The sequence below is a fragment of the Alternaria burnsii genome (assembly GCF_013036055.1).
Source record: "Alternaria burnsii strain CBS107.38 chromosome Unknown 752, whole genome shotgun sequence".
Taxonomy (NCBI): Eukaryota; Fungi; Ascomycota; class Dothideomycetes; order Pleosporales; family Pleosporaceae; genus Alternaria; species Alternaria burnsii.
In genome coordinates this window covers 1,609,513-1,622,785 of record NW_024066114.1, presented here as the reverse complement: position 1 = coordinate 1,622,785, position 13,273 = coordinate 1,609,513, and the positions used below count along the sequence as shown (strand labels likewise).

Here is a 13,273-nt window from a genome sequence, read left to right as displayed (position 1 = left end):
GAGGCACAGTATCGTGATACTCTTGGTAGGTACCGCGGACTTCTGCTTACAATAACGTAAAGGATATAGGATGCATTGACCTGCTCGTGTCGACTCACAGTATGGTTCAGATGCCGCGCCCGAGATCATCGCCTGTGCTTTCCTCGCTCGTTCGCCATAAAAGCTGTCCTCTCTGTCCCTTCCCTTCTCTTTTCTTTCATCAGCAAAAATCATAACTCCAAAGGCCTAGGATTCGAAGATCATCTCACCATACCGTCCCAACTATCTTCAGACGACACTACAACCACTACTACTACGCCTACCCAAGACATCTTACCATATCATCATCATCATCATCACCATTGACATGGCTTCGACCAAACCCGTCTACGCCGACAAGGCTACCTTTGAGAAGTCCGGCTTGGCTCCCTACCTCACAACCTCCACCAAAGCAGATTGCTGCAGCATCTGCCTGAAAGACCTCGCTTGCGAGGCATCAGAGACCGCCCACAAGCCTCTGACCAAAGCTGAACGAAAACTGCTCGACGATGAAGTCGACACATATCAAGACATCTCCGACATCCACCGCCATCAATACGCTCATCGCCACCACAACGAAGAAGAGCAAGTCGGAGCAAGGCTAAATGCCTGCGGTCACGTTTTCGGCAAGACATGCATCGACACATGGCTGAAGGACAGCAACTCCTGCCCAATGTGCAGGATCGAACTCTTCCCCAAGAGCGTACGCCAACGTTGCCAGCCAGACTTTTCTGGTGGCAGAGTAGTAGGATGGTTTTAGGGTTGGGATTTTGGGATTGTGCGAGAACCTCCTCGCTACGCTTTGGGGTTTGTGTACATTGGTTGACGAGTCTGTGAGGACCTCCTGGGTGGATTATTGGGTTTGTGGTTTTCTCTTTTAACGGTAACGAAGGTCTCTACGCATGGTTTTCACGTAACGTGGTATAAGTGGTTTGGAATGCATCACTTCTCACTCGCTCGCTTGCTTCCCTGAGTGCTCTATTCCAAGGTTCGCTGTGACTGTACCAGATAAGCCATGCACGTGATGTCCATTACTCACTCCTACTCCGCACTGCACTGTTGTGATAGGCATCTGCATTGCCCGATGTTTATCCTATGCCGATATTCAATATCAAAAATGACGTCAGTAGGAAAGTTTAGGCCGAAACAATAAGGCAGCAAATGGCCGGGAGAAATCCTAGATATGGTTTTATATGGTCTGATTCCAGAACGTCATTTTGGAAACTCTCCCGTCGCACGCGTAGGTATACGGTATAACGTCGGAGATTTATTCGGAGCACGATCGGGCCGCCACAAAATCAAAGGAAAACGTCCTCGAGGCTTTTTTCTGGCGTTGGGCGAGACCGTGGCACTGTTGAGGTTTGAGAACTAATAAACTTGCTCGGATGAACGCTGTTCCCCTGGGCTGCGGGAGTGCACGATCTGGGAAGTAAACTTACAAACTTGTCGCTAGGTGAAGTCCGTGTTCTGGGTCACGATGGAAGCGCCACCTCGCTTGCACAGAATCCTAGTCCTGGCGGCCACGCGACGAAGAACGGCCGACTCGGCGGCGGCTTGTTTCAGTTCGCGGTATCCAGCCTGGGGCGGCGTGATCGATAGGGGATGCAAACCATCGCCTCCGGGGGTGTTCAGCTTCCACGCTTCGGCAACCCCGCATGTGATGATGCAGACATATGCGCGGATCGCCCATAGCGTCCTCTTACTTCTGATCAACCGGTCGCCTCGACGACAGTGAAACTACTATGGGAAACCTACCAGAACATTGCAGAGACATACCAGCTTCCTATATTACTTTTTGCTTGTCATAGTACATTTTAGCCGTATCGGTTTCCGGACGAGCATGCCCCCCATGGAAGGGTGCGTGTTGGTGTGCTGCCCTAAGGCGACTCGATTGGATCAGAAGTAAATGGTCAGCAAGGATTAATGCAGGTCGGCCGTGTTCCGCGTCGGACCGCCTGATGTGCAACAAATCAGCGACGTGGAGCACGGCCCCCGCTACGCTCCCTAACTAATTTTTGACTCCCGAAAAGCCGTAAGCAGACATGTCGCATGGGCCGCACGGCTGAGGCACCCTAGGTATCCCGCGAGATAGGCGTTGACGACGGTGGACTCAACGAGCATAGTGCATGACAGCTCCGTGCTCTGGACCGGGCAACTGGGAGATCGCCTTTTTGGCTTTATCTACATACGTTCGCTCCGCTCGGGGCTTTTCTAATCCTGGTTCCAGTCTCGCCCCTCTCTCGACGACTTTGACGACTTTGACGTGCGCCCGATATGCGGTGAAGTGAAGAAGAGGTGGATAATATTGACCATGGCGGGGAAGAACTCAGAACGTTTCGATATCGTGAATGGCAAGCAACTTGCGTTGTTGATCGCGCCTACCATATGCTTTGTGGTTGCGGCGGCAGTGGTAGCAGCGAGATGGTACACAAGGAGTGTTCGAAGGGTCAATACCTTGGGCGAAGATGCGTTGATGCTGGCTGCTCTGGTAGGACTACAGATTCTTGGTTGCGGATCAATGCTGACATCTCGCAGGCTATGAGCTTCGTCGTAGTTGCTCTAGTCTACGTGCTAGTATTCTTGGGTGGAGAAGGCTTGACGAGCGATCAGATCAAGGCGGATCCGACTAAGAACTTTGACGTTGTGGAGCGATTCTGGCTGCGGGTATGTTTGACCTGACGTCCATCGGAGTTTGGCTAACAGGCATTGAAGATGCAGTTCGCACTTGACATCTGCTGGGCTACATCGATTGCAACCGTGCAGTTGGGCTTCGCGAAATCCTATCTCCGGCTATACGAGAAGAGAGTGTTTGCCCGCATAGCCTGTTATGTGTCTATAGCGCTCATCGCGATCTGGTATATTTGGTCACTCGCGGGTTGGATCAGCATGTGCCATCCTCCTGGAGAGTGTAAGCTGCAGAGTAAGAAGTCATGCATCATCATCGGCTCATTGCACGTCTTCTTCAACAGTGTCATCCTCTTCGCTCCATTGCCTGCCGTAGCAGCAGCAGACCTATCGGGGAAGAAGAAGCTGTGGGTGATGGTCTTGTTTCTCCTCGGATGCTTGTAAGTGAAAGCTGCAACTCGATCCCGAGCATTCCTTACTGACACCTCGCAGCTGTACCATCCTGGCTGTCCTCCGCATCGACTGTGCGATTGATGTTTTCGGCAACGTCGACGAAGACCCGATTGGTGCATCATGGTGGCGCGTCTGTTTCTCCCCAATCGAAGTCGCCGTCGGCATTGTCTGCTGCTGCGTACCTAATGTCAGGTCACTACCAACGTGGCGCCGAACTCCTCCACTCGCCACCGACGAAAGTATTGGTCTCCGGCGAATGAAATTCCGGACAGCAAGCAACGGCTCGTCAACATCAAACCTCAACGCACCACCTTCGCAATGGATGCCGCAGAGCGCAAAACCACAGGCGGCTACATTCGTCACTTTGAGCAGCGAATCGGATCCTGCCGAGAGGCTGAGTTCATTGGGTGCGAATGAGATTAAAGTAACAAAGGAGTACAATCTCGATCGATTATAATTGTGTAATTAGGGCAAAGAATCGACTCAGCCGTGACCCAGAGCGATACCGAGATTCGCGATGTTGATGCACGAAGCAGGCGCGTAGCACATGAGCTTTCAGATAACGAAAGACGCCATTGCAAGGCTTGGGATAGAAGAGTGTCACGGTGGAGGTACACCGTCGGTTGTTGTGGACGTCCAAGCAGAGTTACGCTTGAGCGGGAAGACATGCTTGTGACGTCACTGTCACCCTCGGAACGTGATCCTTTGCTCACCTGAGCACACACCTTCAGTCGCGGATACCAGCCTCATCCGCATTCCTGACGCGCACACCATGACCCCTAAATCAAACCACCGGCTCGGTACACTGCTGCGCTATACCTATCAAATAAACATGGTTTTCTTTGCCGGGTTCGCGACGTGGTATCTGTTGAAAGGTTTGGATTAGAAAGAGTCATCAGGATATGCGAGTACTACGAAAAAACGCGACCGTTGGCTCACGAAGCAGTGAGCATTCCGGTGGAAGTGACACGAAGGCTATCGATGCCGCATAGCAAGACAGTATGGATCGTGACGAGAGCGACATGTATAATGAAGCCGGAGCTTCGGCAGGCTCGCGAGAGCTCGAGGGGCACACGAAGAGCTGGACTGCGCAGGGCGTATGAGAAAGGGATTTTCAAGAAGGGACGATCTGCAAGTGTCATGGTGAGCACACGCATTATGGGTCAGCTAGCAACTATTAGCGCAGCTGATACGAGCGTAGAGAAACATACGCACATGTACGATATAGACGGATATGAAATAAGCAAGTCACATTGCTACGCTACCAGAACTACCTGGTCTGATTCGTGTTTTCTTCAAGTTAACATGACAGCCACATACAGCTGCTGGACTGCGACAATCCATGTGTCAAATTATCCAAGTCTTAGCATGAACAATTTACCGGTAGCAGACGAGTGCCCCTGGCCAGGACCATGGCGGTCCTAAAACACATAAATGAGCACACGAGAATGGACGCATTTTTGCGCATGTCACTCGTCGCAATCAACACGCAATCTTTGAGAGCGTTGTCTAGGTGTGTCTTCTCAACGTTGAAAATGAGGGCATTTGCGCGACTTTGCTTGGCGCTTGTTCTTACTGAAAAGTGGGCTTATGCAGAGCATGCAACTAACCCACCACTATGGTAGTGGACCCCTCCACATTACCGTATGTCTGCCATTCATAGGCGGAAAGAACAGTCGCAACCCGAAGTGATTCTATTCCGGACCTTGCCACAGGCGCAACACAGATGAGTACCCGAGAGAACTACAGGTGAGTTGACATTGCTCTAGCGCCCATCCTCCTTGTCGTTTCTCATCACTCGAACGATATAAGAATCCTCACTGCACGCCTCCATAGTTTCCAGTAGCAGTAGGATGGATTTGGTGTCCGTTCGCCGTACCGCTCATCATGCACCGCAACCCCTACCTGGTCTTTCTCGGCGCCACATTGTTCGATTTGATCCTAGCCATTGTACTTCTCTCGCTCTTCGCAACCGTATACCCTGACCGCTTTCGAACCGTGCTTTGGCAAGAAGGTGGCACTAAAGGCTGGAACTCCGATCCTCATCAACGTGTCTATGACTATGCAAATTACCGCAAGTCACCGCCGATGCCCTTGATATGGGATGAAAGGTCTGTTCGAATGTTCTGCGTACGATAGTAATACAGGACTCTGATACCTCATGCAGCTGTACTTTATGCAACTTATGCATCGCAATCGTAACACTGTTCGTCTGGCTTGTTCGCTTCTCAATCATGTCTTTCAGCAAGCAGGCTCTCGACTTCTACGCTACAATCACGATAAGTGCATTATATGACATCTTGCTCGCAGGATTGTGGATATACAGTGCATATCTTCAGGACTTAGGCGACTTCTCAGATCCAAAACACATTAGTCTACGGCCCTGGTATTTGGAGCGCGGGTGTTCGGAGGTATCGCCGTCAACTCGATATGGGTGCGAGCTCATGAGATGTTCATATGGATTATCTGTATTTGCTGCGTAAGTCAACCATGCTGTCTTCCAAAACGCGCAAGAGCTTTCCCGCAACTGTTTCGCTGACACTGTAGCTTCTCTAGCTTTTGGTACTGTCTTCGGTTCTCATTAACCTGCTTTTACCGTGTATATCTACTTGGCCGAAAGCACGAGCTTGAAGATAGGAAGAGAAGCTACGTTGACCTCTTGTAATGTACACAATCTCAATCACATCCTGTGATTTGACGACATTTGGTCTGTTAATCCATGATACCTTACGACACCGCATCATTATTCAAGTAAACGAAGCTCGATATGACTGCCGATGGTGTCGTTGAGGCAGTGTCAGAAATGCAGTCGAGAGTGCATGTTGCTAATAGCAATCTCGGTGCTATGTCCTTGACTCGTGGTCAACAATACTCAGACTTTCGATAACTCGACCATGCTTTCGTTTAGGGAGTGTCGGGGCATTCCTGGTAACAAGACAAGAGAAGAGACGCAAAATGCTCTGTGACCTGGAGGCGGACCGGTCCGTCCGAAGTGGGGCAAGTCGATCCCGTCAGCGACCACCCAACATTTCTGTCCTTCTTTACCTTTATCGCATCACGTCCAGAATGATTGAAAATTCTAGTTCAAATTCTGTCATAAGGTTTCACCTGAATACGTAACGTCTAAAGGGAACCGGGAGCTCTTATGGGAATGTGGCCACCCCAGAACCAGCGACCGCCAATGATGACAACACAACACTACAAAACTTTCAGTGTCGAGCAAGTTCCTCATATCTACGAATCACCTCATTCATCGTTTTAGTACGTACATTAGCTATTTCAATCATTTTTACCGATGGCTCATGTTCCTCCAAAAGGCTCGAACAAATGACATATCAGCAACCATATTTGCAGCACTGGGAGGGTTGCAATCTATATCAGCGTCGGAGCCTGTCAACAGCAGGAAAGGCTTATGATGAGCTTGGGCGTTTATCTATGGAACGACATGAGTTTGTCGCAATGGCTTGTACCTAACAAGCTATAACCTTGGCAGGGAGTGATTGCTTTAGGAGTCAGCATACTTCAGGAGGTATATCTTGAGTGACACATGGCAGCATTGTTGTATTCGCACTCCCATTTTGTAGTTGGAAGAGAAGGAAGCTTATAAGATGGCTCTGGGTTTTCATGGAGCGCAGTGAAAGGTTCTCTGCGAAACGCCTACTGAGCTAATCACAATCACCGTCACCGTCACCGTCACCTGCTCCGTCACCTGATTGATCCTTTTCTGCTGTATTGTATTGCACAGCCTGGGCGCTATACATCGCGCTAGCCTTCACATCTGTTTGCATTTCAATGACCAGGCCTACGCGTAAACTCTCATCTTTTTCGCACTCTAACCTCTACACGCCTAGCAACAACACTTTCTTGCTCCCACAGTATCAACCACCGTTGATCAGTCTCACATAATTTTTCAATCTTGCAAGACCCTAGACCTTCCGCACCAACATCCGACGCCCACCACTTGTGCAGCGCAACGACCCAGCGTTAAGAGGTATGTTACCCCTTTCATCTCGACGTCATTAGCCCCGCGTTGTCCCGCAAAATCATATAGTAAAACGGCTTGTCTTTATTATCAAAACCTTGCACACCCAACATAGAACTTTCAACTGACAATATCATACAGTCAACCCCCATATCAAGAAGCATCATGAGCGCCATTCCTCCAGGCGAGCGCAAGAAGCACGGAGCTACGATTCTACATCTACTCACCGAGTGTCGCGACAAGATTTCCGATGACTGTCCTGAGCCGACACTTAAACTTCCAGACTCAACTATTCGCGATTATGTCAGGAACATTGAAACCCCTGTATGCGCCAGGATGAAGACGGATCTAGAAGGATATCTTCAGACGATGTCATCTCTCATTGCCAGAATTGAGGAAATCCGCGATGACCTTCCGACTGGATGGCAAGGTTTCTCGAATTGGCTGCGCGAATGCACCGCCTACCCAAAGGGCACTACACCTCACGTCTCTACTGGCCGACCACCACTGACGGTCATCTTTGGCAACTCCGATGCTGGAGCGAAGACCACAGACAAGTCTTTCTCGTTCAACGTATCTGCCAAGCCCACAGAGAAGACCTCGACCGGAAGTTCGTCTGCGTCTTCATCGTCTCCTAGCCCCACAACCAGGGACGACTCTCCTGTCCAGCTCAGCTTGTCGTCACCTGTGTCCTCCCCGAAGTCTACTCCAGAAAAGATTGATCCAGCGGTATCATCCACTAACGACGGCAAGCTGGAGAGGATCTTGAGGCTCCTGCAGGAGGAGAGGACTGCGAGAATCGAGGCCGAAGCCAAGAGGGCCGACGCTGAGATCAGGCAGAAGCAGTCGCACGACGAGGTCCTTCAACGAATTGCGAGCCTCGAGAAGATCAATCTTTCTACGAAGGCAATGGCCGACAAGCAGAAGGAACTCGATGAGCGTGTTGCTTCCCTCTCCAAGCGCGAGGAAGCAGTGGAGGCACTTCAAGCTAAGCTTGAAGCAGACATCTCAAGGCAAGCGGCCACAGAGAAAGCCTTCATCGCCAGATCGGGAGAGGTTGACAAGGTTTTCGGCAAGATGCAAGCGAAGCTTGATCGTATGGAGAAAGAGGCCAAAGCAAGGCTGGCAAAGACGAAGACCCCTATCGCGTCAGCCACGAAGCAGAAAGAGCCTGTGAAGTCTACAATTGTTGTGTCTCCCTCCGACTCTAACGACAGAGTCGTTTCCAAGGCCGACAAGGTCGCTGGACCGAAGCGCAAGTCTGTGAGCCGAATCATCGCAATCCTCAACAAGGCTTTTCCTGCGAAGGAGGCAGTCATTGTCTTCGATGAGCTGAAGCGCAAGACTCTACGCGTCTTCAAGGTCGGAAAGGCGCAGCGCAAGGACTTCGAAGCTCAGATTGACAAGGTACTGGCACTGTACGGGACACCTGCACCGAAGCGCGAGCAGCACGTCGATATGCTGATTGACTTGATCAACTTCGAGAATGCTATCGGCCGTAACGATGACGAACTGTATGAACTTCTTAACGCCACTGTCAAGGATGCAGCTATCCAATACGCCAATGATGGGCTTTCCAAATGGCTCTTCCGCCACTACATGTGGTTGGACTTCGACAAGGTTTTTGCACAGCACGGCAACTTGCAGTCCATCAAGACCATCGCAAGCCTGGGGACGGCTCTCTTTGACATGGAGTTGGCCTTGAATTCCGCTGAGCAGCCGGACGAGTTCGATGATGAAGAGATCACCGCTACGCCGTCTGAAATTCTCGAAAAATATCATGGGATATTTAACGAGTACGGGTCGGCTCTACGCCACTTTCTGAGCGCCGTACCCGAGTCATCACCCATGTATGAGCTGGTGAAGGCCCATGGTGAGCGCGAGGGTTTTATCACATATGATAGCTGGTACAAGGCAGTTCGCAAGTTCGATGTCAGGTTTTGAGCAAGTCACGATCTTGATAACCTGTGTACAACACATTCCATACCACTCATAACGTACACCCCACACCTCACGACATACGACTTACAACATTCACGACATATCATGTAACAAGATGGAGCATCATATGCCCATCTTGGATCGCTGCGATCACATCCGACAGCCTTCCAGACCACGATGAAAGATCACACACACATGGTGAGACGGAGCATCACATGCACGTTTGAATCGAGTATACCCTGACCGAACAACAACACACCCATTGAGCCGTAACATTGTACGCACTTTCAAATCCCATCACGATGCAAATGAAACGAAACAAAAGGTACTGCTGCCTGAGAGGGCAAACAAAAAAGGAAGGTGGCTTCGAGACGTGCTCATATGCATGTTTCAATCCACACATCCAAAACATACATGAAGAAAAGGGTAGAAAAAGAAAAATTGGGTATGCTGCCTTTATGGGCCGACATCGGGGGGAAACAAAGATTTGGAAACGGGACGTGATAGGATGACAGGCGCGGTACGCAAGTGAGTTAGTGATGGGATTACCATGGGTGGCGTGGAGGCATCTAGACATGGCACCATCCGGCCTGCGGAATATGATGAACACGTTAACCTTGATGCCAAAGATAATAATATCATGTTTCTGAAGCAATATCACCAACAAACAAGACCATCACCATAGCAGAAAGCAGACAAGTTTGTGTGCAGAGTTAAGAAACACATTGAAGTTACTCTATATGGTATCTGCCCTTCCAAGTCCAAATTTCATTCCAATCCCCATCATTACATCAATCGCGTCGGCATCGAAAGGTTAACATGAAAAGGGGGGTATTAGGTGCTGCAACCAAAAGTGGACACTCAACAAGACACTAAACTACGTTGCGGCGATGACAACAAGATGAAAAGCAATCGCTGCATATATGGGTATATCCTCATCCCATCCCGCTGGAAAAACATGTGTGTGTATACGTAAGGAAAAAAAGAACAAGGAGAAAGAGCTGAGAAGCTGCAGATGAATAATTTCGATCTCCGTTGCGGTGACGTGTAGCTCGCTTCATCTAGGGGTGCAGGGCGGATAGTGACGCCAGGACCCAGAGATGAACAGCGAGGTTCGGAGTCACCTTTTGCGGTGCTTTATGGTTTGTTTGTTTCTTTCTAAGGAGAGTGCCGTGCGAGAACCGGGCCGGCCGGGTGCAGGAGATTGTGTGTTATTATGCGCGGAAAATGCGCGGTAAGAGTGAGACACCGAATCAAATTCACCCCCAGTTGTCGACATCGCCCCATGTGCCGCCCATGTCACGGTGCGAGACCATGCTATGTTGGGAAATGTTGCTGGGTCGTCGTCTCATGATGAGCCGGGAGAAGCGGTTCTGGTGTTCGTCTTTAGGAGGTGGGGGTGGCGCTTGTTCCAATTGCACGCCACGGTGGCTCGAATTGTTCGAGATGTTAATTAGTTTGGGAACGTATCGACGCGAAGTCGGGGTGCTAGGTGACTGTTGTTGCTGTTGCTGCTGCAGGAAATTGGGCGGGAGACTCTGGCGAGGGTAGTGCGCGAAGTTGGCGTACTGCGACGTGGGTACAGAGACGATCTCTTTGGGCTGCTGGTAGTCCATGTACTGCGCTGGTTGTTGGTAGTTCAGTAGGTCAGGCGTCGATGCAAAGCCGGCATTTGACCAGTTTTGTTGCTGTGGCTGGAAGCTCTGCGCCATGGGTTGCGAGAAATCCGTTGGCATCGAAGTCATGGTGGTACCGAAAGCGTCGAAACCGCCCATCGAAGTAGCCGCACTCATGGAATGAGACATATCGGTGCTGACAGGCCATTGAGATGGCTGCATGTCCTGGTGATGCATCGGCTGCGGAGGCTCCACTGCATCGATATCCATCATCATATGGTCGGACGGTAGCCCGTGGGAGCTGTGGAGCCTGTTGTCAGTGCCGAAGTCAGACGCTTCTAGCTTGAACTCCACCATCTCGCCTTGACTGTTGTCGACAGACTCTGTGGCTTCGGGGGTGACCTCCGTTGTGGGTTCGACAACGTCCTTGACCTCGATCTCCGCCAAGTCATAAGTGTCCTGCACCAGCTTCTCGATATCGTAGGAGCGGGTGTCCCACTTAGTTTCGAGCTTGTACCGTAAACGGTTGCACTTCTTAGACTCCCATGACAGCGACGGCCAGTTCTGTTCGTCTCCATGACGATCGAGCATCATCTGGTTCCACGCGTTGGCGACTTCCGGTTGCTTCAAGAGACCAAGGACAACATTCGTGAAGTTCCACTTGGATGCACCCTTCTCTTCAAAATGAAGCGCAATGTGCTCGCATCGTTCCTCCCAAGTGGTCAAAAGAGAAGCACAGAAGCCACAACCCCACGCGTCCTTGTCGTGCATGACGATCTCGTACTTCTTGACGCATGGCGATGCTTTCCTGCTAGTGGGTTGTCCGCTCTCCCTAGGTTGCTTGCAGTGCTCACAGCCCTGTCAACGGTTAGCGGGAACGCGGGAAAAAGAAAGGACACTAGACTTACATGTAACTTGGTATGATGCTCACGGAAGCGCTTGCCAGCATGGAAGATCTGTTCGCAGTCGGGACATCGCCATGTGAGTCGCTGCTCGTGAAACTCTTCTTCGTGCGACTTCCAGTACGGCTTCGACTTGAGCGCCTTGTCGCAGAATGTGCAGGCAAAGTTCTTGGGCGCAGGTGTCGATGCGGTGGATATTGTAGAAAGTCGGTTTGAAGATGCGGTAGAAAGGCGTGAGGATGCAGCGCTGTAGTGTGTGAAAGAGGAGTCGGTAGATGCGATGGACGAGCGCGGGTCGGACATCATACTGGGCACTCTGCTGGAGGGAACGCTCAAGTATGAGGACGCGCGGCTTCCGACAGTCGACATAGACGACCTGTCTGCGGCCGAACGACGCATGCCATCTGGATACGCGTGAGCAAATAACGCGCCGCCAGGGCTGTTATTCGACTGACCTCCATTGCGCGCAACAGATAGTAGCTGGAGGATTTGCTGGTCGTCAAGGTGCTTCAGCGCATTGACGTGGTCAAAGAGCTGAGGTGCAAACTGGTTCTGGCCAGAGTGTCGAGGGGAGGAAGTAACGCTCTCGGTCACGCTGCTCAAGGGAGTGGTGCTTTGTAGACTGCGACGGGGTCGCTTGAAGGAGTTGCTCTGCTGAGGAGTCTGGAATCCGTAAAGTTGAGCCTCGTCGGCCTCCATGTTATCCTATGTGTGTGTAGAAGGCAGTATCATGCCGGAAATTGGTGGTTCACGGGCCGTGTTGGGCGGGAAGAGCAGAGGTGACTATGAAAGGGAGGCGAGTGCGCGCGAAATGGAAGCGTTCGAGAAGCTTTCGACAAAGGTATACGGATGGGTATAAGCTCAATTCTTAGGCCGTCAGGAAGACATTGATCGTCCAATTTCCCGGGCGGAGACGGACGGCTCTTGTTTAGAAGAGCAGCACCCGTGGTCTGTTTCACGGGTTTCAAGAAGGCACTAAGAGACTGCCTTGGCATGCAGGCACCCAGGCACGCATGCCTGGTCACTAAGCCACACCCTTCCGGTACTAGAACATGCAACTATGGCACGGAAAGTTTCCCACTATGCAACGACTCCCTCTAGTCGTCAATAATGCCCTCGGTGATCTCACTCTCCTATTGCGATCTGAATTTGTGAGCGCGTCAAGCGTCGCGATGCTCTAAGGGAGATCGCCGCGACGGCGCTGCAGGGACCCCAGCGCTACCACCCTAGGGCCGCATTCTCAGGGGTAATTTAGCAGACCACATGAAACGCGCATCTGCTCGCCATCTGAAAGCTGTCGTACCGCTCCACCTTGCTGTCGAACGCGTAAAAGGTATCTGGAGCCGTCGCTTGCATCAGCCGTGACCTAAGCCCAACTCCTCACCCCACCATCTACGATCCATCGCGTTGTAAGAGAAGAACGCACTCGGTCATTGGCCCGAAATTCGTCTCAGCATTTGTTCCTGCGAAGAATGCGGCTCTGGGGATGGTGTTGCAAAAAAGGAGCGTGGCTTTCGGAGCGCGTCCTACAACTCCACACTAGAAAACAAGTCCAGAAGCGTTTCGCAACCAGTTCCGTGAGTAACAAGAGGTGCTTTGTTGATGGTTGCGTCAATAGCTCAATTGCTGCAGCACATCGTGTTCGTTTCGGCAAAAGCCACCAATCGCGCCACTACATAGTACGCGTAGTAGCGTGTTGGGCGCTTGTTCCTCACATCTGTCGTCATCTTTGAGAC

General features: G+C 51.1%; 4 protein-coding genes across 4 annotated transcripts; 3 read left to right on the top strand and 1 right to left on the bottom strand.

The window, feature by feature from the left end:
• Nucleotides 1-346: 346 nt before the first annotated feature.
• GT037_006633 (uncharacterized protein) lies at nt 347-778 on the top strand (the record flags this gene model as incomplete). Its single annotated transcript, XM_038931680.1, has 1 exon — nt 347-778. The coding sequence occupies one exon, from the start codon at nt 347-349 to the stop codon at nt 776-778; it is 432 nt and encodes a 143-aa protein (XP_038786177.1).
• Nucleotides 779-2,329: 1,551 nt separating this feature from the next.
• GT037_006632 (uncharacterized protein) lies at nt 2,330-3,553 on the top strand (the record flags this gene model as incomplete). Its single annotated transcript, XM_038931679.1, has 4 exons — nt 2,330-2,506; nt 2,554-2,682; nt 2,731-3,083; nt 3,136-3,553. The coding sequence occupies 4 exons, from the start codon at nt 2,330-2,332 to the stop codon at nt 3,551-3,553; spliced, it is 1,077 nt and encodes a 358-aa protein (XP_038786176.1).
• Nucleotides 3,554-7,243: 3,690 nt separating this feature from the next.
• GT037_006631 (uncharacterized protein) lies at nt 7,244-9,022 on the top strand (the record flags this gene model as incomplete). The annotated part of the gene is made up of 1 exon (XM_038931678.1): nt 7,244-9,022. One exon carries the CDS (start codon nt 7,244-7,246, stop codon nt 9,020-9,022), a length of 1,779 nt encoding a protein of 592 aa, XP_038786175.1.
• Nucleotides 9,023-10,278: 1,256 nt separating this feature from the next.
• Nucleotides 10,279-12,236, bottom strand: GT037_006630 (uncharacterized protein; the record flags this gene model as incomplete). The annotated part of the gene is made up of 3 exons (XM_038931677.1): nt 10,279-11,493; nt 11,544-11,941; nt 11,993-12,236. 3 exons carry the CDS (start codon nt 12,234-12,236, stop codon nt 10,279-10,281), a joined length of 1,857 nt encoding a protein of 618 aa, XP_038786174.1.
• Nucleotides 12,237-13,273: the final 1,037 nt, after the last annotated feature.